Source organism: Podarcis melisellensis (genome assembly GCF_964234715.1).
Source record: "Podarcis melisellensis genome assembly, chromosome: 13".
Taxonomy (NCBI): domain Eukaryota; kingdom Metazoa; phylum Chordata; class Lepidosauria; order Squamata; family Lacertidae; genus Podarcis; species Podarcis melisellensis.
This window is the reverse complement of record NC_138545.1, coordinates 41,264,867-41,292,252: the sequence shown is the minus strand read 5'-3', so window position 1 is coordinate 41,292,252 and position 27,386 is coordinate 41,264,867. Positions and strand designations below refer to the sequence as shown.

Below are 27,386 nucleotides of genomic sequence, written 5' to 3'. Positions count from 1 at the left end.
CAAGGCGTTCTGGATCCAAGGTATGACTGTATAAAAACTGGTGACAAAAATATAAGAGTGCATAATACACATCAAAGCAGTTTCATCAAAGCATTATTTACAGTTAATGTGTTTATTTTACCCCCAATTGAAATGCAACAATAAAAGGAGCCCATAAAAACAGCACAACGAATAAAAGGGTAAAAACAGCAATTACAAGTAATTAGAGCAGGAGCTTCAAGTCAGGGAAAGGATTGTCTAAACAGGAGCGTCTTCACAAGCCGGCGGCATGCCAATACTGATGGGGCCCATTCTTATTTCAGCAAGGAGAATGCTCTCCAACACTGGAGCAGCCAGTAAGAAATGTCCACTTCCGTGTTACTACATTTGTTGAGGTTATCTTTGTTTACCCTTGTGACAAGGCATCTTTATACAGGAGACAGGGTCAGAAAGCACAAGAAAAAAATCACCTGCTATTCAAAAGAAAGTCCATGTGATGAGGAGAAATTACCATTTGACTTGGTAGTTATTTTATTTGGTAATGCAGAATCATGGGTTTTCTATGTCGATACAGAGATGATAATAAGTCACAAAAGAAAAGGGGGGGGGGAAGAATCCCCTTCCTTGAGGGATTGGATGATGAGGATATGGGATGCGGTTTGTGCTTTAAAATTTACAAATATTGCTAGTGTGTGTGGGAACAGGATAATAAACATTTCATTGGCCAAACTTTATGACGTTTTGGAAGAATAAAGTGTAGGGTAATGGGCAAATGTATAATTCATTCATTCGGAATTTTGTGAATTCATGGAATTGCAAACAATCACATCCAGGAGGAAAAGAGTAGAAATTGAGAACTGACGAACCAGAATAGGACATAAGTAATATTTGATATGATGTTTAAAAATAAATTTATATTTCATTGTTCTACATCTCTTTCTTTATATATGTATATCATACATTTTATTAAAGCTTTTATGGTAAATTGTTGGTTTTTTTTAAAAAAAATAACCCTAATCTATATAAAAAAGCAGGAATATCTATATATCTATCTTTTCCTGCTTTTGTTTTTGTTTTTTTAATATATATATTATGTTACATATACAGGATAATATACCATCAACAGATCCTGAGGGACCAAAGAGTGGGCAATGAGAATTTTCAAGAAGACATCTTTATAGAATGCGATACACAACTGAAGATAGGGTACAATCCTTCAGGAGCGACGGAATCTTCCTAGCGCCATTTCCATGCAGGGTTGCCAGAGGGTTGTCCTGTAGGGAGAGCCCAGATTAGAAAGGGAGTTGGCAGGTAAATCTACAAGCGACTGGTGCCCAATGGGACTGGGAGGCGGAAGGCAGGGAGACCAACCATAGTTGGAGCCACAGCCAATGACAGTCAGAGCCACCCCTTCACTGGTTGTAAGTAAATAAGAAGGCAGGCGGGTAGGAGCTAACTAAGGTGGGCAGGGCCTCATTCGCCCTATTAGACTAACAGTAGTGAGCTAGCAGGAACCCACCCCGAGCGAGTTGGAGGTAACTCTTCATTAGCAAAAACAGACCTGCGCAGGAGTTTCAGGCCTAATGAGCCCAGCAGCTCATCTTTGGCAGGTCTTGCCCCCATGAAGCACCTCTCTACAGCTGCCTAAGTCCCCTTCTCTCCAGGGTTTTCTCCTAAGCAATCGGAGACTGTGCCTGAATGGAGCTAACTTTCCCTCCGCTCTCTTCATGCCTCTTCTGGTTCTGGGAGACAAAGGGAGATGGAAGCTTGTCACAGCAGGAGGGGGAGACACCTGCGACTCTTCAGCAGCCTACCTCCTCTCTGTTTCTTGGCCCTCTTCCTTTCCAGCCTCTGCTTCTGGACTGCTCTCTGCCAGACTCCTGCTGCTCACTAAGCCCTCTTACCTCTTCAGCTTCCAGCATCTCCCCACCTCCCAATCTTCTCCTGCCTGCTCTTCCCCTTAAGCATTCCCCAGTCTTGTTCTCTGCATAATCAGAGCTCTGTGGGCTTAACCGTTTGGGAGAATATGGGCAGAGGCACCAGAGATCTTGCACTACTGTTAGCCGGACCCAGTTTACCTGGCGCGCTCGTGACCCGCGAAGATTTGAGAGACGTTCCTTGGAGCCTGGCAATGCGGCTGCGTGGCGCACCCAGTGAGTAGGAGGCGGGGCTAAAAAGAGGGAGAGAGATTGGGTTGCGAGGCTTCTCCAGCAGCCCTGCAGAAAGGCCAGCAACATTCAGCTCCTCTCCAATTCCCCCCCCCCCCCCCCCGGTTCCGGCTCCTCATTAAAAGCCCTCTAATAATAATAAATAATAATAATAAATTTTATTATACCCCGCCCTCCCTGGCCAGAGCCGGGCTCAGGGCAGCTAACACCAGTAAAATTACAACAAAAACATAAGGGGGGGACAATTTAAAATACAGGTTAAAATGCAATTTAAAATGTAGCCTCATTTTAAAAGTAGCCTATGGCTCAAAACCGTAAGGGGAGGGAAAACATAAGGGTCAGACTGAGTCCAAACCAAAGGCCAGGCAGAACAGCTCTGTCTTGCAGGCCCTACAGAAAGATGTCAAGTCCCGCAGGGCCCTGGCCTCTTGAGACAAGAGCGTTCCACCAAGTCGGGGCCAGTACTGAAAAGGCCCTGGCCCTAGCTGAGACCAATCTAACCACCTTGCGACCTGGAACCTCCAAAGTGTTGTCATTTGTGGAGCTTAAGGTCCTCCGCGGGGCATACCAGGAGAGGCGGTCCCGTAGGTACGAGGGTCCTAGGCCGCATAGGGCTTTAAAGGTCAAAACCAGCACCTTAAACCTGACCCTGTGTTCCACCGGGAGCCAGTGCAGCTGGTAAAGCACTGGATGAATGTGATCCCGTAGGACGGACCCTGTAAGGAGCCTCGCCGTAGCATTCTGCACCCGCTGGAGTTTCTGGGTCAGCTTCAAGGGCAGCCCCGCGTAGAGCGAGTTACAATAATCAAGCCTGGAGGTGACTGTTGCATGGATCACTATCGCCAAATCAGGGTGAGAAAAGTAAGGGACCAACTGCTTAGAATTAGTGCCTGAGCTTTTTCCTCCTCCCTCCCAGCCCCCTTTTCCTTTTGTGTCATGCCTTTTTGGCTGGGAGCCTGAGGGCAGGGATCATCTTCTCACCGATATTTGTAAGTAGGTTTGGCAGCCTTGAAGGCAGGGATCCCTAACCTGGCACTGCCATGGTGAAATCAATATTGTTTTGATGACCTCAATCGGGGCCAGGAGGACATAGCTGTGTTCCCAGGATGAGCCTATTGAAGAGAGTGAGCTTACTTTGTGGTGTGCCTCCTCTTCTGCGTTGAGGCTTTGGAAGCCAAGGAGGACGATCGAGGAATGGAGGAGCCCTTCATGGTGAACACTGGCATGGACGCCCTGGAACTGGAAGGATTGCAGGAGTTAAATGCAAGAAGCACATCCTCCAGGAGGGTCTGGCTGCCCACCCACCTCCTCACCCCAAGGAAACTGGTCACCTCTAATTTGCCAAGAGATACGGGACAAAGGCAGGGATTGGCTGCCAAAAAAAGGCCCACACCTCTTAAAGTGGCCTTGCACTTAAATATTTGCCTGGTGGCCGCAGGCGACAAAGAACTGAATGGAGGCGACTGAGCAGACCGGCACAGGAACAGGGGAGGGAAGCGCTCTGGCCCTCATTTGCACCTAATGTACAAACCCAACCGGCTAGCAAAAATGCTTGCAGGCTAGTAACTATTTGCAAGGCTGTCTTAAAGACCAGGAACTTTCAGGCAATGCAGACAGGTCTCAACTGTTTTAACTTTTTGGAGACTTTGCTGGGAAATGGGAAACATCCTGTGCTGCTTTTAACGGCTGGGCTCATACTTTCCTCCCCAATTCCCCCAACTTAAAATGATTGTAGAAGCAACTCTACAAAAGGTGATGGTACCAATTAGGCCATGGGGAGCCTTAACTGCCACAGCAAGAGTGACAAGTAGATTCCTGCTAGGGCCCAGAAGGTCTGTAAGGACAGCAACTTTTGGCTGTATAAAAGCCACTTCCAGGACGTTTGGGTTATCAAAAGGCCATGCAGGCCTGTTTTTTCCCCTTTCTGAACTACAAGCAGCCCATTTCCACCCAACCTGGTCGTTGGAAGAGCCTGGTAACATCAGGAATTTGTTGTCTGAGTGTAATCCTTTTCCTCCACCCTCCCCATTGCTTTTTCCTTTTGTGCCATGGCTTTCTGACTTAGATTATAAGAGTGGAGGCAGGAACTGTGTTTTATGGGATTCTTCCCTCCTGCTTGGCAGAGATTGCCCCCTATGCTTTCAACTGGGAACCGCAAGTATTGGCATAGTTTGTGTCTGAGACCCCTTGGACCAAACCTCTTGCAAAGGGAAGGAAATGCCAGAGGGCCTTGCAGCTCAGAGGCACCCACCTGGGTATGAAAGGTGCCCCCTGGTGGTTAGAGAGGTGCTGGACGCTCTCCCAGGCAGGGCATTCAGGAGCGCTGGGTTTCACGTCAGGAGGGCAGGGAACCTCGCAGAGGTCGAAGGTGGTGTTCAGGCCCCTCGGCGGAGCTGGTGTGGAACAATTCTGGGCGGCTGAGGTGCCCAGAGGCTTACGGGTCTTCGTAACTGTCAAAGGGCAGCACGGCAGCGGGCGGAGACTGTATGGACTAGAAGACCTGGCTTTATCCACGACAGGAGTGCTGGTGCAGTCAGCCTGGGGGAAAGCAGCCCATTCCTTCAGGGAGCCCACTTGTTGCGGGGAGAGGGGATTCTTCCGCCGACGCTTGGCCCGTCCCTTGGGGGTAGAAGGGGAGCTCCTTTCGGACAGCGGTGGGCTCTCTGCTGACTTCCTTCGCTTCTTTGTTGGGAGGTGGGGGGTCTTGAAAGTTGCACCTGGCATTGGGCCCCTCTCTGGTGAAGCGGGCAAGACCCCAGGACCGCCCGTTGGATCGACACACTCGACTGCAGGAAGGGAAGGCAGGAGGGCAGCTGCGACAGAGAGGGAGAGAGCAATGAAAACTGGCAGCCTAAGGGAGAGACGCACACCCAAGGGCATGGACCCGGGAGACTGTACAAATCAGCCAATGGGGGAACCCTTCATTCAGCCAACCCCCCAGTCAGCCAATGGGGGAACCCTGCATTCAGCCAACCCCCCAGACAGCCAATGGCGGAACCCTTCAATCAACCAACCAACCAACCCCCAAGTCAGCCAATGGGGGAACCCTGCATTCAGCCAACCCCCCAGACAGCCAATGGCGGAACCCTTCAACCAACCAACCAACCAACCCCCCAGTCAGCCAATGGGGGAACCCTGCATTCAGCCAACCCCCCAGACAGCCAATGGCGGAACCCTTCAATCAACCAACCAACCAACCCCCCAGTCAGCCAATGGGGGAACCCTGCATTCAGCCAACCCCCCAGACAGCCAATGGCGGAACCCTTCAATCAACCAACCAACCCCCCAGTCAGCCAATGGGGAAACCCTTCACTCAGCCAACCCCCCCAGTCAGCCACTCAGCTAACCCCCCCAGTCAGCCAATGGGGGAACCCTTCACTCAGCCAACCCCCCCCCCCGCCAGCCAATGGGGGAACCCTTCACTCAGCCAACCCCCCTCCAGTCAGCCAATGGGGGAACTCTGCACTCAGCCAATCCCATTCACTGCTATTTCTGATCCGACTGCACTGGCTACCAATTAGTTTCTGGGTCCAATTGAAAGTGCTGGTTTTGACCCATAAAACCTTAAAACGGTTCAGGACCGCAAGACCTCAAGGACCGCCTCTTTCCATATGAACCTACCCAGACCCTGAGATCATCTTCTGAGGCCCTTCTTTGCAGGTCTCCTCCTCAAGAGGTCCAGAGGGTGGCAACATGAGAACGGGGCCTTCTCTGCAGTGGCTCCCCATCTGTGGAATGCTCTCCCCAGGGAAGTTCACCTGGCGCCTTCATTATACACCTTTAGGCGCCAGGCAAAAATATTCCCTTTATACCAGGACTTTGGTTGATTTGATCCTATGCCCTTTTAAAATGTGGTTGTGGCGGTTATTGGGTTGTTGTTGTTATTTTGATGTTATATTTTGTGGTTTTATATTCTGATTTTGTTCTGTGAACCGCCCTGAGACCTCCGGGTATAGGGCGGTATATGAATCCAACAAATAAATAAAATTAAAATAAATTTCAATGCGGTCATCCCCCCCCACCCCCACCCCAAGAATCACCATTATCCACGAGCTGCTGCACTTCTGGCTCCAGGCTGCCTCGAGTAGCCACATCCAGTTCTCCAACTTGCTCCTTTACAGTGGAAACGTCTGGGGCCTCACAGGCCTCTCCCGACACCAAGCCGCCCAGGCCTTCAAAGTCGACCCTCGTATCCGGGGTGAGGAGGTTGGCAGCTTTCAGAAGGGCATACTGCCTTTGTGCCACGTGCAAGATTGACGTTACCAGCCTGAGACAGTAAGAAAGATCGAAAATAACCACAATGGGAGAGACAGGAGCAAAGGCTGTGTATGCAACATACGATTAAAGCACATGGCTTTCGCCAAAGAATCCTGAGGAACCGTATTTTGCCTTTCACAGAGTGGAAGACTCAGGTCCCAGGATTCAAGTGGGGGAAGTCGTGTACTTTGAATGTATGTTGTGTACGCTGCAAAAGAGCAGAATGGAATCGGCATGGCTCCTTCAAATAAGCAGTACAGTGGTACCTCGGGTTAAGAACTTAATTTGTTCCGGAGGTCCGTTCTTAACCTGAAACTGTTCTTAACCTGAAACACCACTTTAGCTAATGGGGCCTCCCGCTGCTGCCACTGCGCCAACAGAGCACGATTTCTGTTCTTATCCTGAACCAAAGTTCTTAACCTGAGGTACTATTTCTGGGTTAGCGGAGTCTGTAACCTGAAGCGTCTGTAATCTGAAGCGTATGTAACCTGAGGTACTGCTATACAGTTGTACAGTTGGTTACAAACTTAATTTGTTCTGGAGGTCCGTTCTTAACCTGAAACCATTCTTAACCTGAGGTACCACTTTAGCTAATGGGGCCTCCCACTGCTGCCGGCGCGCGATTTCTGTTCTCATCCTGAGGTAAATTTCTTAACCCAAGATACTACTTCCGGGTTAGCGGAGTCTGTAACCCGAAGTGTTTGTAACCCGAGGTACCACTGTATTTTGGAAAGAATGAAATGTCTGTGACATCAGTTTGACTGCCAACCTGATATGTGCTTAAACCTGCATGAGATGGCAGGATAAGAGGACCTTGCTCTACCCATATCGGGCGGAAAGACGTCGACTCACCTCATCAGCTGCTTTTTATCCATTCCTTGCAACTGAGCATTCAGTTTCTCCTGTTTCTCAGCTGGATCTGAGGGCTCTGTGCCACAGCAGCTGGAGTCCCCCCCCAGTTCCTGAATCTATCAAACACAGCAGAAAGGTATGTGTCGGGGGGGGGGTATGCAGGTGTAAAATTTGTAGGTAAAGGTAAACGGACCCCCGACCATTAGGTCCAGTCGTGACCTACTCTGGGGCTGTGGCACTCATCTCGCTTTATTGGCTGAGGGAGCTGGCGTACAGCTTCCGGGTCATGTGGCCAGCATGACTAAGCCGCTTCTGGCAAACCAGAGCAGCGCACGGAAATGCCGTTTGCCTTCCCGTGGGAGCGGTACCTATTTATCTATTTGCACTTTGACGTGCTTTCGAACTGCTAGGTTGGCAGAAGAAGGGACCGAGCAACGGGAGCTCACCCCGTCGCAGGGATTCAAACCGCCAACCTTCTGATCGGCAAGTCCTAGGCTCTGTGCTGTAACCCACAGTGCCACCCGCGTCCTAGTATAATATATACCGGATGCTAAATTCTACCCATCGTGGGCAACATGCCCACCTGACAATTGGACGATCTGAATAACCGCTTGTTGTTTAAAGGTGAATTTTGGACATAATGGAGATGTAAAAGATTTGGATTATCATAAAAGATGCAGGAGGAAATGATTAGCAATAGGACCCACAAAGGGGAGGACGGAATTCCAGGAGATTCTTTGGAATCTTGGTTTTTATGTTGTATGTTGGCTATGTGATTGTAAAAGTTTAATCTGAAAAACCAAATAAATAAATTTATTTATTCTTAAAAAACAACACACAATTGGACGAGCTGCCGCGATGTCATGCAACGCTCCCAATTCCTCTGGGTGCGGATGAGAAAAGAGCACCCTCAGGGTGCTGATCAAAGCACCCACAAATCCACTTGCTGCCCCGTGGGGCAATCCCTGTGGGGTGCTCCGGGATTAGCCGAGAAACGGTCTCAGCAGTCAGTTATAAAAACAACCACGTGTGAATCTTTTAAGAGAGGCACTGCAGATACTGAGCAGATCTCTGGGTGGAAAAGCCTCAGGCAAAAGGATCCACATGCTGAGATCTCCTGACCTCGATGCCCATCCCACAAACTTCCTGGCCCTTACCTGCTCTGCAGTGCTGCTTTTTCCCAAACAAGAGGCACCATCATTCGGTTTCAACAGCTCTGTCTCGCCATCGCCCTTCTCCGGGGCTTCGCAGTCGGAAGAAGCCTCCTTTGACCTGTACCAAGTGCAGGAGTGGGGTGTCACCAACCATTCTCTACCAAGCGCTGGTAGGAAACCCAAAGGACATCTGGTCTAACCTTCCCGTGTCCTGCTTCTGGGGGCACAGCCTTGCTCAGTTTGAGAAAGTTTGCAGAGGAGGTGAAATTCAAACCAAGGATGTCCTGTTTCATAGCTTGGGCTCCTAGACATGACGCCAGCTCTCAGCCGGTTTTATTCTCATCCACGGCCCACTCCCGCCCTGGGTAGGCAATTAAACGATCCATACCTCTCTCCTTCCCCCAATGCAGTGCCAGATTTACATATAAGCTAAACAAGCTATAGCTTAGGGCCCCACTCACTTGAGGGCTCCCAAAAAATTTAAAGGAAAAAACACACACCTGGATGTACATTTCCAAAATATAAGATAAAAAACAAATAAATAAAATAAAACCTACATACAGCAACAGTGTTTTGTGGTGTGTCGGCTCCTATGATGTAAGTAATGGGCCCCGCCTGCTAGCCTGCTCCCTAAAATACCACTGGTTTGCTGTTACTATTTCATTTTATAGCAAGTTTCTAGAGACTAGATTATGAGTCTTTGTAAATTGTGTTTCTAAAGGAATTTTTGTTATTGCCAAATGCCAATGTGTTTGCATTATTAAGTTTGTTATGAATAAAAAATCATTTTAAGTCAGGGCTTAATAATTATTTCACTATTAATATACTTCTTCGTGATTGTATTTCACTATTAATATACTTCTTTTTAATTGTATTTCAGTTCAACAATTACTTTGATAAAATACATATTTTGTTATGTGCAAATGGCTTTAGATACCTACTAGGTCCATAAATTAGCATATAGCCTATATTTAACACAAAAAACTGCGACAATTTGTTGTTGACAAAGGACAGCTGGACATATAAAGGGCCCCATTACCTTCAGTAGCTATGGGCCTTATCAAACCAAAATCCGGCCCTGCCCCAGCGATACAAGTAGTTAACACTAGATGTTCACATAGCGTGCATTGAAAGCTCTGTTATGCCACTTTAAACACTTGCTGCTTCCCTCAAAGAATTCTGGGAGCTGTAGTTTGTTAAGGGTGAAGAAAGAGTTGTTCGGAGACCCTCCCTTCCCTCTCAGAGCGGTTTAACAATCAACTCCACTTCCTAGGGAAATCTGGGAATTGTAGTTCTGTGAGGGGAGCAGGGTGTGTGTGTGTGTATCTTCTAACAACTCTCAACACCCTAAACAAACTATAGCTCTCAGCACGGTGTGGATGCGGGCATTTTATTTTAATTTGGGCATGACTATAAACTGTTTATCATTGCTGTTATTATTGTTATTGTTGGTTTCTATTGATTTATTGGTCTGTTTGCTGCTTGCATAGGATATTTTGTTTTCTTTAAATGTTTGATGTTTTGTTGTGTTTTTATATATGTTGTAAGCTGCCCAGCCAGATGGGCAGGATATAATTTTTTTTAAAAAAAATATTATTATTAAATTATTATTGTTGACGAAGCCCTCTGACAGTGGATCCACAACACTTGAGAATCTGTTTTCTAAATCGAGGCAAATTTCTAGGCCCCGTGGTTGCTGTGGTTAAAAAAAAAAGAAAAAGACATGACTGCATGTCTCTGAATATCTTAGAAAATATAGGAGCCTAGGTTTTTAGGGAAGGAAAAGGAGAGGCTGGAAGGAGGCCTTCGAGCTGAAACAGATCCTTCAAATCCTGGGGTCCATGACTGGCTAGATTTCAGCTTTAAATGCCTCACTTTGCACAGGCTTCTTGCAGTCTTGTCCATATCAAAAGGTATCGACTCCAATGATTCCTGTGTAGTAAGACACAGCAGACTTACCCGAGCTCATCCTGGCCAGGTCTGGAAGGAGTCAGAACAGCCGGTACAAGGTGGGGTCTAACCTCTGGGACATTTTCCTCATAAGCTCGGAGCCGCCCTCTTAATTCAGCCACCTGAAAGGCGTTAAAAAAAAAGTTATTTATTTCGCACACAGGGCGAAGTTCCCAAGATCGCAGTGTACTGCCTGTATCACAAACCAACCACGGTTTCGATTTTCCATTTTCCATTTGCATTCACGTGTAAATCTTAATCATATACAAATAGGATTCTCTGAATCCCTAGACTTCCCTCCATGGGTTCCATAGTTACTCTTTTCCAGCTGCATCGTATAATGTTCTCCATATTTTCTCTAAAAATCGGTTATCACAATAGTTCTTGTCACATTGCAAGTGTTTTTTTTTTAAAATCCTGCCAATGTTTTTAATTGTTTACAGTGTTGTCCTGAATGACTTTCTACGGAGGACTAGTTCTAAGGACCTTCAGGAGTGGAACTTGGCCTGAAGGGAACATTTGTATCTGGGGTCTTCAACACGGCACCCGTGGGCACCCTCAGACAACCCTCCTGACACCTGCTCTTCCTCAAAAGAATAAATCAAGTTTTACGGCTTTTGAGTGGGTGTTTTTTGCCTGTCTTTCACTTGTTTGGGGCTGCGCTCAGATGTTTTCCTGTTGCTTACTGAGACTCACCAGTTTTTTCTTCTGTAAAGGGTGTAATTTCTGGTGGCCACACCAGTTTTCTAGATTTCTAACTAGGCCCCTGGCAGCGCCGGATTAAACCCTGCGAAGGCCCACGGCAGTCGAAATCTCTCTTGCCCACCCCCATGTGAATACTCTAGTGGGATAACACTGAACTAAGAAAGCTTGATTGTCATTTTCTTTCAAGATCAAATCAGTATTATTTTGATCCGTTGTTGCAGGACCCCTGAAAGGCATGTGGGACCTGCTCTGCCAATTTGGTAATCTGGCATGGGCTGCCACTGGGTCCCCAAAAAGCTTGGTCTATGGGAATGCTAACAGGGAGTGGGAGAGAGAAAGCAAATGTAAAGCATCAGTTTGCAGGTAGACAGCAAGAATCAACAGCTGGACTGCCACACAGCATAGTTTTCAGCTCCTTGGCACTGTGGTGAAACTTTTAACCAGACAGAGGGATTGCATACCTTGTCTAGCAATTCAAAAATGCCCCACTGGCCAGGGCTGTTGGCTAATTCTGGAGGTTACATACCGTATTTTTCGCTCTATAGGACGCACCCGACCATAGGACACACCTTGTTTTAGAGGGGGAGAACAAGAAAATAAAATTTTCCCCCTCTCTGCTCAGCGCCCCTTCAGCGAAGCGGCAGGAGAAACGGAGCCCCTTCCATTTCTCCTCCTGCTTCGCTGAAGGGGCGCTGCGCAGCTCTCCCTCTCTGCTGAAGCCAGGAGAGTCTTGCTCTCCCGGCTTCAGCAAAAGGAACCCGAAGCCTCCGGAGCGCAATGGGAACTCGCGCAGGATAGCTGCCTGAAGCCTTCGGAGCACACCGACCCCTCTTGCTCTCCAGGCTTCAGCGAAAGCAACGTGAAGCCTCCAGAGCGCTCCCTCTTGCGCTTCGGAGGCTTCGTGTTGCTATCACTGAAGCCAAGGAGCCTGCATTCGCTCCATAGGACGCACACACATTTCCCCTTAATTTTTGGAGGGGAAAAAGTGCGTCCTATAGAACGAAAAATACGGTAAGTCAACATGACTAGTAGCTATGGACTACCATATCCCCTGTGAAGAAGGCTTCATTATACGATGACCCCCCCCCGCCCTTCCTCAGGTTCCACCCAAAGGAAACAGGGTCTGCTTACCTCTGCTTTCAGCTGCTCACAAACCGCTGCGTATTGGCTGATATGGCAATCCACACTGACCACGTTGCTTTTCATCTGCAGGCCAGGACAAAGCACAGAAAGCAGGTAATTTTGAGGTGGGGAACAGAGGAGGGCCGTCACATTTTTGCACAAGTTGCAATTCCGGCCTGATTTAAGAGGTCGGGCTTTCTTGGATACCTACTAGGAGTTTGATCTCTTTAGCTCGGTTGGCATACTTTAGGGTGTTGTAGGTGTCCTCGTACGAAAGCGCAGAGGGACTAACGGCGGCTATCATTATGGTCCGGCAGTTCCCACCGATAGAATCCTTTAGGAGGCGGGTAAGCTTGCTGTCCCGGTATGGAATGTGAGGCTTTTTGCCCTGTGGGCCAAAAGGGAAGCAGAGACAAAAACTGGGTTTATAAAAATAACCAGACAAAGGGATTGCATACCTTGTCTAGCAATTCAAAAATGCCCCACTGGCCAGGGCTGTTGGCTAATTCTGGAGGTTACATACCGTATTTTTCGGTCTATAGGACGCACCCGACGTGAGTCTTGGTTGACCACAAACTTGACATGAGCCAATAGTGTGACGCGGCAGCTAAAAAAGCCAATGCAATTCTGGGTTGCATCAATAGGAGTATAGCATCTAGATCAAGGGAAGTAATAGTGCCACTGTATTCTGCTCTGGTCAGACCTCACCTGGAGTACTGTGTCCAGTTCTGGGCACCACAGTTCAAGAAGGACACTGACAAACTGGAACGTGTCCAGAGGAGGGCAACCAAAATGGTCAAAGGCATGGAACCGATGCCTTATGAGGAACGGCTAAGGGAGCTGGGCATGTTTAGCCTGGAGAAGAGGAGGTTAAGGGGTGATATGATAGCCATGTTCAAATATATAAAAGGATGTCACATAGAGGAGGGAGAAAGGTTGTTTTCTGCTGCTCCAGAGAAGCGGACATGAAGCAATGGATCCAAACTACAGTGGTGCCCCGCAAGACGAACGCCTCGCAAGACGAAAAACCTGCTAGACGAAAGGGTTTTCCGTTTTGGAGGTGCTTCGTAAAACGAATTCCCCTATGGGGTTGCTTCGCAAGATGAAAAAAATCTTGCATCCCCCCGCGGGTTTTTTCCGCTTTTTCCGCCCTTTTCTTAAGCCGCTAAGCCGCTTATCAGCTGTTCCGCTGATAAGCCGCTTAAGAAGATTCCACCTAAACATTAGGAAGAACTTCCTGACAGTAAGAGCTGTTCGACAGTGGAATTTGCTGCCAAGGAGCGCAGTGGAGTCTCCTTCTTTGGAGGTCTTTAAGCAGAGCCTTGACAACCATATGTCAGGAGTGCTCTGATGGTGTTTCCTGCTTGGCAGGGGGTTGGACTCGATGGCCCTTGTGATCTCTTCCAACTCTATGACTCTATGAAAATCATGTTCCCACAGGAAAATGCCCACAATTCCCCTTTAATTCTTCTGTGGCTACTGCAGCTACAGTCCCAAGTGCACGCCTACCTGGAGGTAAGTCCCAGTGAACACAGTGGGTTTTACATCCGAATAAACATACCTGGTGCTGATAATACCAAGGTTGGAGGTTCAATCCCCGTAAGGGACAGCTGCATTATTATTATTTATTAAAATTCAGATCCTGCCCTATACCCGCAGGTCTCATATTCCTGCATTGCAGGGGGTTGGACTAGATGACCCACAGGGTCCCTCGCAACTCTACAATTCTGTGATTCTATGCAGAATATATTAGTCTTACAACTTCACCCCCTTGTGGTGAAGCTGAGATATAATAGGGGGTGGAAAGGACTCCATTTTTCAGCAGCTGAATCTTCCATCATTTCTGCAAAACGTTTGTGTGAAGGAAATACTTTATGAAAACAAGTAAGGGATGGAAGGATTAGAGGGGATGTTACAGCACGACATTATTTCTTTATAAAAACAGACAATATACACTCTTCACCCGCCCCGAATCATGCTGCACATTTTCGAGCCTCTACCAGTCTGGATAACGCGGTCAGATTTATTATGCTAAAAGCCTTCGAAGCATTTTTGTACACACACTTTATTATATAAAAATATGTACGCAGGAATGACTGTCACTGAGTGAACTCAGATGCCCTTTAACAATGGCCAAGGATGGCCCTGAACAGTAAACCCAGAGGCAGACCACAGAAATCTAAACCCAGGGACAGGAAGAAGTAGCAAAGGCGTTACCTTGGCATCAGCCAGGCTGTTAATGACGTTGATGAGAGCCAGCAAGGACCGGTTGATGTTGGCCCCCTCGCGGCGCCGCTCCCCTTTGGCCTTTGTGGCGGAGGCCCGCTCTGAGCCCGCCAAGTCGATCAGACTCATCTTGGCCACCCGAAGGTCCCGGGTGATGCCCACAACGCGATCCCGTTGCTTCACATGGATCTGAAAAAGTTAAAAAGTGCTGAATCCCTTGGTGTGGGTGGAAGAGCACTGAACTTCCTGAAAAGCAGAACTGGAGACAGCCAGTTGAATCTGCGTTGGTGCTGACCTTTAAAGCCCTAAACAGCCTTGAAGGAGCATCTCCACCTCCATTGTTTGGCCTGGACATTGAGAAGTGAAGTTACAGGGAACCAGGCAGAGGGCCTTCTAGGTAGTGGAACGCCCTCCTTGTCAGGAGTTCAGCCTACACTCAAGTAGGACCCTGGCAGAGACACATGCCCGACTGGCATGTTCTCTCCCTCCTGGTCTTTCGTTCAGGAGCTTCAAAAGCTTTCTTCAGCCCGAACATCACAGCGACCGATGCCAACCGACACCAGCACACTTAGGGATTCACAGTTTGCGCATCACGTGTGACAGAACTCAGCATTTTGGCTAATCTACTTTATTTACATATAAACACACATGGAGCACTACAACATGGCTCCCTCTCTCTCTAGCATCAGACAGCAAAGAGAAAAAGAACAAAGGACAATAGTCCCACTTCACAGAACACAGTAACACAAACATCCTGTTTCCGTCACTTCCCACTCTGTGCAATCATGGAGCAGGAATTCTAACATTCCTATCAGATGTCAAGGAGATGGAGAACTACACAACACCTGAAGGCAGTCCTGTTATCGGGAAGTTTTTACTGCAGTTCAAAAGCACACGGGTGCAAGTAGATTAATAGGTACCGCTGTGGCAGGAAGGTAAACGGCTTTTCCAGGCGCTCTGGTTTCCATCATGGTGTCCTGTTGCGCCAGAAGCGGTTTAGCCATGCTGGCCACATGGTCTGGAAAGCTGTCTGCGGACAAACGCCGGCTCCCTTGGCCTGAAAGCGAGATGAGCGCCGCAACCCCAGAGTCGCCTTTGACTGGACTTAACCGCCTAGGAGTCCTTTACCTTTTTACCTACCCCACAAGAATACAGATCGGATCAATTTATCACCCCTGCTATACAAAAATCTCCAAATGGGTCCGAACTTCAATGTCTAAAATATCTGATAGAGGACAAGGATCCAGAGAGCAGGCTAAGGGAGGCCAAACTCTGTGCAGGTGCCATAAAACATAAGGAACAAGCTGTGCTATCATAATGACGAAGGCCTTAAAAGGTTATATTTAATGATTAATATTTAACATATATTTTTAACTGCTGATATATCTGTATTGTCCCTGTTATACCCAATTGCAAATTCAAATGTATCCCTATTGTGTTTTATGACTTCCCTGATATTGTATGTGAGCTGGAAGTGGTTTGTGACCAAAATAATAAAATCTGATGATTTTTTTTTCTTAAGGCTTCTGCAGGCTGGTGGGTGTTTTCGACGGGTGTATTCTGCTACTTAGCACCAACACAATAATAGTGCATCACTCGTGGATTTCTAATGCGTCACTAATTGCTGCTTTATTAGTAGTTCCGTGATGCTTCATGATGTTACAACACTACTGCCATCTGGAGGGGCAGTCTTCCACTATAGCACAAAGCAAGTGGGACCAAAACAAAAACACACCACAGCATTTGTGGCATGAAAAGCTGCAGGAGTTCAGCAGGAAGTTGCAGGATGCTCACCGATTTGAAAGTAAGCTGTGTAAACGCCCCAAAACCTTTTGCAGGATCGCATACATCACAAGCACAAATCATCATGAGCGTACGAAAAGCTTCCACTACATCGAGGGACAGAAATAATATTTCCTGTATGAAGAGGGAAAGAAACGTTTTCCCAATTACGCTGCCCTGCAAAAGGCAATCTCTGCCACACTTACCTGGAAGACTGCATGGGAGCGTGAAGAGGTGGCGTTAATGTCTGTGGGGTGCTGTGTACGGTTCAGATTTCCTCGCCTCAGCATCTCCAGGAGTTGGCCTGCCGACTTTGGCTAAAAGTCACAGGCCAGCAGAGAGAAAGAGAGACTGTTTAGTTAGAAAATATGTGGAAAGAGTAATTCGATATTTAACTGTAAATTTATGTAAGGTTTTCTTTGTATGTGTGGATTTAAGATACTGTATAATATCTATGAATTTCAATAAAGGATTAAAAAAAAAAGTCACAGGCCAGCAGAGAGAGAGGGACTGTTGAGAAAAGCATGTGCTGCAGCCACAAATAGTAACTTCCCCTTCATGTTCCCACCACAGCTGAAGAAATCCCGTAAGCAAGTGATGGGCTCTTTAATTACATATATGTACAGTGGTACCTCGGGTTACATGCGCTTCAGGTGACATACGGTTCAGGTTACAGACTCCGCTAACCCAGAAATATTACCTCGGGTTAAGAACTTTGCTTCAGGATGAAAACAGAAATCGTGCTCTGGTGGCGGCAACAGCGGGAGGCCCCATTAGCTAAAGTGGTGCTTCAGGTTAAGAACAGTTTCAGGTTAAGAACAGACCTCCGGAGCGAATTAACCTGAGGTACCACTGTACATATATAAAAAGGTAAAGGTAAAGGACTCCTGACAGTTAAGTCCAGTCGCAAACGACTCTGGGGTTGCGGCACTCATCTCGCTTTACTGGCCGAGGGAGCTGACGTTTGTCCACAGACAGTTTTTCTGAGTCAGCATGACTAAGCCACTTCTGGTGAAAGCAGAGCAGCGCACGGAAACACCGTTTACCTTCCCGCCGGAGCGGTACCTATTTATCTACTTGCACTTTGACGTGCTTTCGAACTGCTAGGTTGGCAGGAGCAGGGACCAAGCAACGGGAGCTCACCCCATCGTGGGGATTCGAACCGCTGTCGTTCCGATAGGCAAGCCCTAGGCTCTGTGGTTTAACCCACAGCGCTAACCGCGTCCCTATATGCATATATACTCCCCCATATTGTTTTCCCTGCAAGGCAATCATCGTACCCACCTGGTGATAAGACAGCCCTTGTACCACAACCCCTTTCTCTGGGTCCTCCTGAATGGCCAGTGGGCCCTTCGGTTCCAACAGGTCGTGGATTTGCTCATTGTACACCTGGAAGAAAGAATAGGGCATCAATAAAGTGCATTTAAGTCTCCTGGGGGTCAGCACTCCGGAAGTGGTTTTCCAGCTGGGGCAGAGCCACTAGTTTTCCAGCAGGTGTGTCGCTGTCGCTCACTGGGAGATGAGGTGCAAATGCCCTAGCAGAACCAATCTGGTGGTCCTGCTGGGGTGTTTGCTCCAACCCCTATCATGCCTAAAAAATCAGCTTGAAGCTGTAGCTAGGAGCACAACTCCCTCCTGATCTAAGCAGCAAGAGAGTCACCACTTGCTGTTTCAGGCTGCAGGCAACTGCTCATGTTTCTTAAATTCAGATAAACCAGTCAATCAGTTTTCGGGGGCATCTAGTGATCTAGATGTGGGCAGGGAGAGAACTAAAAGGTTCATTCGTCCTCTGCCGATTAAAAAGTAGCTTCATCCAATTCTGATGAAGCTTGACGTGCAAAACCAGGGCAGGGCCTCCCCAGCCCCGGTGCCTGTATTGTGGCCAGAAATTAGTGGCCAAAATTGTGGAAACCTTTTGGAAAAAGTGTACTTCTGAGGTTTGATGGCTCATAACACCACTTATTTTTGGAGTGATACCATAAAATTATATATCATTGGAGAGATATTTTAATGAAGAGTGTAAGGCAACCAAGTTTGTTCAATCACCTATATTCTATCAAAAGTTATAGCCAAAGAACCAGAAAAAGGAAGCACAACTTGCTTAGGTTGATCTGCAGGAACTTTCCTTCATCTGAACGTAGCCAATAGGCATGAAAGTTTAGAGAGCCAATCAGGTGTTATGAGCCATCAAACCTCAGAGATACACCTTCCCCAAAAGGTTTCCACAATTTTGGCCACTAGTGTGCCAACCCTGTTAGCCTGGCAGCAAAATATATTTTTGATTTTTAACGTATCTGGCTGTTTTAATGGTAGTTTCATCTGTGCCTCTAGTTTGGGTAGGTTTCCCCCGAATACTTTGTAGTAACAAGGCAACACGTATGGGGAAAACAAACCATCAACTGGAAAGTTTTCCAGATTTTTTTAATTATTATTTTTTTGAGGGAGGAAAGCCAAAGCAGATCGCAAGCAAACAAGAGCACCCGGCTTTGCCAAAATCACAGCAGCGAACCCTAGGCATAGCTCTCACCATTACAGGCATGGCACGCTACTCTGTAATTAAAAACGGGGTTCCCTTTGAACTGGGGAACGCACTAGATGGAAGTTCTGCCAACCAACAGGTCTGAGCTGCACTTCGTATGCCATGGGCAGGAGCCCAAGGACTGCAACAATGCGGGCCGCAGTGATTAATTGATTAATTAGTTAGATCAATTGCTTCGAAGCTTTTAATCAACTAAAAAGGTGCCTCCAATTAATCAGGCAGCTGGTTGGTTTTTTTAAAAATGTAATTTTTAAACACAATTCACTTATGGAAACTGCAGGTGACAAGCACCCTCTTCCAGTGGCCTTTTTCCTCTTCTGAGATGATGTCTCTTGCAACTTGTGTGCATGATCTGATAGCAAAGAGCTTTCTTGGACGGCATCTCTGTGCTTCCCTGTGCCATATCTGAGGGGATGGGGAACCAGAAGTTGGTGGACTCCGCCTCCCAGCATCCTTCACCATCAGCCATGCTGGCAAGGGCTGATGTGAGTTGGAGTCCGATAACATCTGGAGGGCCACAGAGCCATATTGTTCCAGTAAGGTAAAGGGACCCCTGACCATTAGGTCCAGTCGTGGCCGACTCTGGGGTTGCGGCGCTCATCTCGCTTTATTGGCTGAGGGAGCCGGCGTACAGCTTCCGGGTCATGTGGCCAGCATGACCAAGCCGCTTCTGGCGAACCAGAGCAGCGCACGGAAACGCCGTTTACCTTCCCGCCGGAGCGATACCTATTTATCTACTTGCACTTTGACGTGCTTTCAAACTGCTAGGTTGGCAGGAGCAGGGACCGAGCAACGGGAGCTCACCCCATCGCGGGGATTCGAACCGCCGACCTTCTGATCAGCAAGTCCTAGGCTCTGTGGTTTAACCCACAGCGCCACCCACGCCCCTTATTGTTCCAGAGGTTCCTGTAAATCAGAAGTACTGCCTTCTGCAAATGGAAAGGGCTGTTTTACTGGCAGATGGTTATTTGTCACAGCCCCCAAAAGGTGTCCCTCTTGTGTCAGAGACGTAGCGTCTTACCCATATGCAAAATTAATCAATAGATTAATCGATTTATTCATCATTTAAAATGCCTTTAATCAGGTTGCAGCCCCAGGAGAGAAAACACGCACAAGACATTTTTGGTTGTAGCTAAGCTGGTGTGAAACTTGCCTTCAGTGCCTTGATAACACATAGAATCATAGAAGTGGAAGAATGGAAGGGACCCCGTGGGTCATCTAGTCCAACCCTCTGCAACGGACATCTTCCTGTGTTGGACCCCATCTGCACTATACTGTACATTTAAACCAGAATCATACCACTTTAAAAAGTCACTGCCTTCCCCCCTAAGAATCCTGGGAACTAGAGTTTGTTGATGGTGCTGAGAGTTTTTGTGTTGTTGTTTAGTCGTGTCCGACTCTTCGTGACCCCATGGACCAGAGCACGCCAGGCACTCCTGTCTTCCACTGCCTCCCGCAGTTTGGTTAAACTCATGATGGTAGCTTTGAGAACACTGTCCAACCATCTCGTCCTCTGTCGTCCCCTTCGCCTTGTGCCCTCCATCTTTCCCAACATCAGGGTCTTCTCCAGGGAGTCTTCTCTTCTCATAAGGTGGCCAAAGTACTGGAGCCTCAGCTTCACAATCTGTCCTTCCAGTGAGCACTCAGGGCTGATTTCCTTCAGAATGAATAGGTTTGATCTTCTTGCAGTCCATGGGACTCTCAAGAGTCTCCTCCAGCACCATAATTCAAAAGCATCAATTCTTCGGCGATCAGCCTTCTTGATGGTCCAGCTCTCACTTCCATACATCACTACAGTTGTATCGCAGTTTTTAGAAGACCCCTATTCCCCTCCCAGAGCTACAGTTCCTGGACTGGTTTAACAATCAATTGCTCTTCCAATAAATAAACAAAAATAAAATAAACCCAACACTTTTAACAGGCTATAAGATTATTTAATGGCCAAAGGCATGGTTAAAGAGGAATGTTTTTCCTGGTGCTTAAAGGGGTGTAATGAAGGCGCCAGGAGAGCCTCTCTGGGGGAAGCATTCCACAGACAGGGAGCCAGCACAGAGAAGGCCCTGTTCTCACATATCTGCTACTTCAGGAAGTCCTTCTGAAGAGAACAGGACCAAGGGCAAACCCAGAATTTCCACTTGCCTATCTGTATGCGTGGAGGTCAAACTGCAAAACTGGGTTCCTGCTAGGGGCGGTCTGACCTCTGCTATGAACACTGCATCTCTCTGCAGCCTAAGGTAGAAAGAAGCTGTAAGAAATGGGTGAGGGTGGTACCTCCTGGTAGGAGACGAGGACCTCGCAGTGCTTCTCCTCCTTCCTGGCCTCTATTTGCTTGTATAGCTCTTCCATGGTGAAGTACATGATGCCCGGTTCCTTCTCCGACCCCAGCATGGTGTGGGTCTTCCCTGCACCCGTCGCACCGTAGGCAAACACTGGAAGAGAAGGAGGGCACGGCCACTGAGTCAACCCCTAAGTGTCAGGGATGTGCATTGAACCACCTGGATCATTAACAGATGCCGGAAGGCTGTTCAAATCCTGGGGCTGTGGTACCTTGGTTCTCAAACTTAATCCGTTCTGGAAGTCCATTCCAAAACCAAAGCGATCCAAAACCAAGGCACGCTTTCCCATAGAAATTAATGGAAAACGGATTCATCCGTGCCAGACATTTAAAAACAACCCCACATTGGGAACCACGGCTCTAGCCTTTATCTATGGTGTCAGGCCACGGCACGGCCTTGAAGACTGCCTGTCTCGACGGCAGAACCAAGAGAAGCCCCACCACTCCAGCCTTCTTACCCGAACAGTTGTAGCCATTCAGAACACCGTCCAGGATCTCTTTGGTGGTATTCTCAAACACCTCTGCTTGGGTAGCGCTCTCGCCGAACACGCGGTCAAAAGCAAACGTCAGGTTCTTGCCTTTCCTTTTCGACGGAGGGTCCTGAGCTTGGGCGAAGACCCCCGGCGGGCTGGCTTCCTCGGGATCAAACACCAGCATACAGTCTCCAACCACCCGCACCACGCTTTGGCGGTTCCCCTCCCGCTCGCGGGGGGTCTGCGGCCGCACCCGCACCACTACCGCCACGCTGCCCTCTCCGGCGGGCGGGACGTGTGCCATGGCTTCAGGGCTCTGTGTCAAAGAGAGGACATTTGTAAAAAAAAAACACCAGAAGCATTTTTGTTAGGGCAAGACCTGCCGAGAAAAACAAAGAATGTATTTATGTATGCTACAACAGCGGCAAGAGTCTTGATAGCACAAGGATGGAAGAATGAGGAAATCCCAACGAAAGAACAGTGGCAAGAAAAACTGACGAGTTACGCAGAGCTGGCTAAATTGACATATAAATTGGGGGACAAGGACAACTGTGGCTTCAAGGAACAATGGGAGCTTCTAAAAAGACAACAAAATGAACTGGACTCCTTGGCAGGTTTTGAATAAACATACATAAATTTATTGGTTGATAAGATGTTAGATAATGTAAGGATATGTAAAATTTTATAACATGCAGAGAATAACATGTGCTGAGAAACGAGAGAGAGGAGCTGAGGGGAATCTTTGGAGGGGGAGGGGAGGGACGGATGAAAGGGAGGGGGAGGAGGAATAATGTATGCGATTATATGGTTTGATAATTTGTTATGTTATGTTGAAATTGATAATAAAAATAATTTTTAAAAAAACAGAGAGAGAGGACAGGAGCATGTCAACACGCACAGCGCCCGAGTCTTCACATCCCTCTTGATTCCGAGCTGGGGCTGAATTGCTCTTGAAGAAGCTCTGCAAACTGGCCACATCCACATTCAAAACAGTTATCGCACCACTTGAAAAAGATAGGGCTTCCCCCAAGAATCCTGGGAACTGTAGTGTGGAGAGTTATCAAAGGTAAAGGTACCCCTGACCGTTAGGTCCAGTTGCGGACGACTCTGGGTTGCGCGCTCATCTCGCTTTATAGGCCGAGGGAGCTGGCATTTTTCTGCAGACAGCTTCCAGGTCATGTGGCCAACATGACCAAGCTGCTCTGGCGATCCAGAGCAGAGCACGGAAATGCCATTTACCATCCCGCCAGAGCGGTACCTATTTATCAATTTGCATTTTGATGTGCTTTCAAACTGCTAGGTGGGCAGGAACAGGGACCGAGTAACGGGAGCTCATCCCATCGTGGGGATTCGAACCGCTGACCTTCTGATCAGCAAGCCCTAAGCTCAGTGGTTTAGACCACAGCACCACCCATATTCCCCCAAGTCACTGGTTTTCAGCCAGTGTGCCATGGCACCCTGGGGTGCCTTGAATGATGGTCAGGGGTGCTGTGGGCAACACTGGCCTCTGTCGTTCTTTCCTTCCCTCCCTCCTCTGATGCCCTCTCGCATCTTTGCCTCCCAAAGGCTTGTCCAGCAGCCACGGCTACAGGCTCCGCAGGCAAATGATGCCTCTGGGGCTGGCCAGGGGTACTGATGCCAGGAGCTGAGGCGGCCTCAGAGCTAGCAGGCAAGTGGGTGAGGAAATCCAGCCAGCCAGTTTGCCAGCCCTTGCTGTTGGGAATGGACAGACAAGTGGGAGGCTGGGCAGGCAGGCAGGTGCTGTGCCGGCCTTTCTTGTGCTTGCAAGGCCCGCCTGGGAGCTGAGTGCCCAGTGCTGAAGGAGAGCCTTTCTGCCATGCAGGCCTGGCAGCACCTGCTGCTGCCACCCAAGGTAAGGTGCTGGCCTCACCTTTGGCCAGTCTCCATTGGGCCACTAAGGCCGTGGGCATCCTTTTCCCAGGCTCCTGTGGGGCGGCTTGAGGAGGTGTGGTGGGAGCAGCTCAGAGGACTCACAAGGAGAGGGGAGGAGGCTGAGGGAACCCTCCACAAGGGAGGGTGTTCAAAAAAGGGTGAGAGGCTGCCAGCTCTGTAGGCAAAGGGTGACATAACTGGGCTCCTGAGCCCCACGGGGGTGCCGCAGAAAGAATGTAGTTGGTCAAGGGAGCCATGGACTCAAAAAGGTAGAAAACCTCTGCTCCAGTTGGTTTAACAGTGCATCCTTCTTCCCAAGGAACAACAGTCATACCTCTGGTTGAATGCGCTTCGGTTTGAGCGCGTTTGAGTTGTGCTCCGCAGCAACCCGGAAGTAACAGAGTTTCGCCGCTTGCGCATGCACTCAAAATGATGTCGCGCGCATGCACAGAAGTGGCAAAAAGCGACATGTGCGTGCGCAGACGTGCCGTCGCTAGTTACGTTTGCTTCTAGATGCAAACGGGACTCCGGAACGGATCCCGTTCATATCTAGAGGTACCACTATAGGAATTATAGCTCTGGGAGGGAACAATGCCGGTGGTCAACAAAAGAGGTTTAAAGACTGTCTCAAGGCAAATTTTAAAAAATGTAGTATAAACACCAGCAATTGGGAAACACTGGCCTGCAAGCGCTCCAATTGGAGAACAGCCTTTACCAAAGGTTTCATGGGCTTTGAAGATGCTTGAACTCAGGATGCAAGGGAGAAACGTGCTAAGAGGAAGGCACACTTGGCAAATCCACACCGTGATCAATTCCTGCCTGGAAACCTATGTCTCCACTGTGGAGGGACATGTGGGTCCAGAATTGGCCTCCACAGTCACTTAGGGACTCATTGTTAAAATCGTGTTTATGGAAGACAATCTTACTCAGCTATGAAAGCTATGAATGATCACCAAACAAGAAGGAGGAGTCACCTAACAAAGGGGAAAGCCATGATTGCTTATAGTAGTATGATACTTCTGTAAATGTATGATGCAGTTGGGAAACCTGGGGACATGCATACACGAGTCAACCTAAGTTTGCATAAGGAGATGATGGTGAGATAAACAAATTGCAATTTCATATGCCATCTATTCATTCACAGAGAAAAACAATTCTGCTCCAATAAGCAGGGAAGTAGCAAATAGCCAACCACCTAACTCTCCTCGGAGTCCTTCACAATGTCTCAACAACCTTCCTGAAGTTCAGAGCCCAGCAACTGAACACAGGATGATAAATTTGTCTTGCTTTAATGCTACTAAGGCAACAAATTTACAGCCCTGTTCAGCCACAAGGGATTAACGGCCAAAGGCACTCATTGATTGATTGTACCGGCTAATCAATGCATTCATTTGTTGCAAGATTATAAATGTGGGTTTTAATAACAGCTGTCCTCTCTGAAAAGAGCAATCACTTCTGACGGCTTTGTAGTAAGGCAGTGCCTTCATTTCTACTTCGGGATTCAGGCCATGTTCACAAAATCGTTTCCAAAGGGCTCAATTTATGTCTTAAGGGACAGATCGGAGCAGATCAGAAACATCCTGATACTGAGGAAAATGGGAAATGTCTAGCGGGGGCCACACGTGGTTGGAAGGAAGTGCTGTGCAAAGTCACCATTTAGCAATTCTGAGAACTGCAAATCCAACATTTTGGAATTCCATTCAAGGAGAAAGCCGAAAACAAAAAAGTCTAATCGCCTTTACCTTTATATATATTCTGGTTTTCTACCACTATCTGTTGTTATATTTTGGCATGGCCTATCATATTTAACAGAGGGAATATGAGCAGCACGGTTTTGGAATCACAGAAGTTGGAAGGGACCCTAAGGGACATCTAGTCCAACCCCCTGCAAGGCAGGAATATGCAGCTGTCCATTACGAGGATTGAACCTGCAACCTTGGCATTATCAGAACCGCACTTTAACCAACTGAACTATCCACATCTTAAACTGCATTTGATTCTTGTTCTTATTATTTATATTTTAAGCTGTTGTGGCCTGAGCCAACATCACTGTGTGATGGGGGCCGAATAGACAAGGCTGCAATCCTAAACCCACTTACGGGGAGTAAGCCCCATTTAATTCAATAGGGTTTACTTCTGATAAGATATTCTTAGGGTTGCAATGTCAGTAAGTAAATAAATAAAAAGCATTTTTTGTATGGCAGTCATGTTTTAGCAGTGGTGCAGAGGACTGCAACAGGATTAGCAAAAATCAAGTATCTGCTAGAGTAAAGCTATCATTGGATAAAATACCATACATTTGCCTATGCATTTAGAAATACCAGGGGACTGGGAATATCTGGAATGATCCTGTATCACCAAGTGGCTTAGCACCGTTGGTCAAGTTAATGTAGATTAGTTCAGTCCTTCATTCTTTAAAATTAATAAGCTGGTATCAGGATGTTTTCATATGTTCGCAAATGGAAGGGAAACAAAAACATACAGATATTGTGTTTTACCCTAAGGGGCAAACAGCAGCTTGAGTGTGGAGAATTATGTGGACTGGGAAAACAGTGTAAGAGGGGAAAGTTAACCCTCTCACTCGCTGAACCTGGGTCCTAATCTGAACCCCCTATCTCAGGGCAGCTAATAACAGTTATTTAAACAGACAGACCAAAAAGCCCCAGGAGATCCTATTCACAGTTCTCCCACGACAGTTTGGCTTGAAATGTATATTATATTTGATATGTGGTGAACATTCTAAATGCAGACTGTGGTCTGTGGTGCTCTGTTCAGAAAAGCCAAGGAGATGTTGCAGAACAGCCACAAAATATATATTCTTGGCCCTATACTGTACTGGATTTGTTTCTTCTGAAGACAGAAATAAGAGGCTATTTTGAGGATGGTCAGATCAAACAGGCTAACAAGGCTAGTTTCCCCCTTAGAGGGGCAGTAACCAGCAGCTTGGCCTAGGGCACGGTTTTCTTTTTCATATGCCACTCGTTTTTACAACAATCCCCATGCAAGAGGGGTCGGGGGAATACTCATTTTTAAATTCATATTTAACCCATGAGCAAAAATGAGTGCTTGTTCAGCATAGAACAACCCCCTACCACCCAAAAAAAAGATTATTACACGATCCACTGAGATTCCTGGCAATGTTCAAGTGGTCTCAGGCTCAGAGAGCTTGAGAATCTCTGTTTTATAACATTGTTTTGCGGTTGTGAAAGACGGTCTGTTGGATCCCTCGCCCCTTGGTGAGGTCTTCATGCAAAACCTCTCCCATTAGTTGCCAACGTTTTAACCAGCCCCTGCTCCTATGCAGCTTGAATACCAAGAGCCTGGCGGGGGGTTTTCTTTCTTTCTTCACAACATGGAGATCCATCAAGGGCAGGATGATCCTCAGACATTGATAGATCTCCACGCTGTCGAAAACTTCCCGATCTGTTTTCTGCGCATTGCAGTCGCCCGAAGGCACTAAAAGCAGGAAAAGCTGTTTAGTCGACGATGCAAGATAATCCTCGTACCGTGTGGCCACCAGACAGAATCCTATATTATATACAGTATATTTTTCTCTCCCCCCCCCCGCCGGCAATAAAAATCAAGCACCCCTAAACACGCGCCACCATTCTTCCTAAGTCCCCTTACCGAGATCCTGCACGCAGTTCTGCCTCCTTCGACTCGCCAGTTCAAATCTCCCGGCCACGCCCCTTCGCCCGCTTCCCATTGGTGGATTGGCCTACCACGCGCGCCTCTGGGCTTCTCCTAATTGGTCAGTCTGTTCCTTTGGCGAGGACAAAAATACTGTAGAGGCGGCCGGCCTTTCGCTATGCATGCTGGGAGTAGTAGTTCCGGTTAGGCTGGGGGGGATGCGAAGGAACTTCTAAAGCTGGCTTTTTGCTGCAACCTGCAGAAAAACAGTAGTGTGATAGGAATTTTGAGGTCTTAGATATATGGTAATGTTCATAAGTG

General features: G+C 47.7%; 1 protein-coding gene across 1 annotated transcript; it reads right to left on the bottom strand.

Moving 5' to 3' along the window:
* Positions 1 to 93: 93 nt before the first annotated feature.
* Positions 94 to 27,386, bottom strand: KIF18B (kinesin family member 18B). Its single transcript, XM_081884534.1, has 16 exons — positions 27,063 to 27,386; positions 21,528 to 21,858; positions 21,006 to 21,163; positions 17,480 to 17,584; positions 16,402 to 16,512; positions 14,405 to 14,602; positions 12,399 to 12,575; positions 12,197 to 12,271; positions 10,370 to 10,482; positions 8,414 to 8,528; positions 7,257 to 7,372; positions 6,188 to 6,414; positions 4,399 to 4,960; positions 3,282 to 3,386; positions 2,058 to 2,149; positions 94 to 1,253 (listed from the first exon to the last, which is right to left on the bottom strand). Exons 2-16 carry the CDS (start codon positions 21,844 to 21,846, stop codon positions 1,216 to 1,218), a joined length of 2,511 nt encoding a protein of 836 aa, XP_081740660.1. The 5' UTR covers positions 21,847 to 21,858; positions 27,063 to 27,386; the 3' UTR covers positions 94 to 1,215.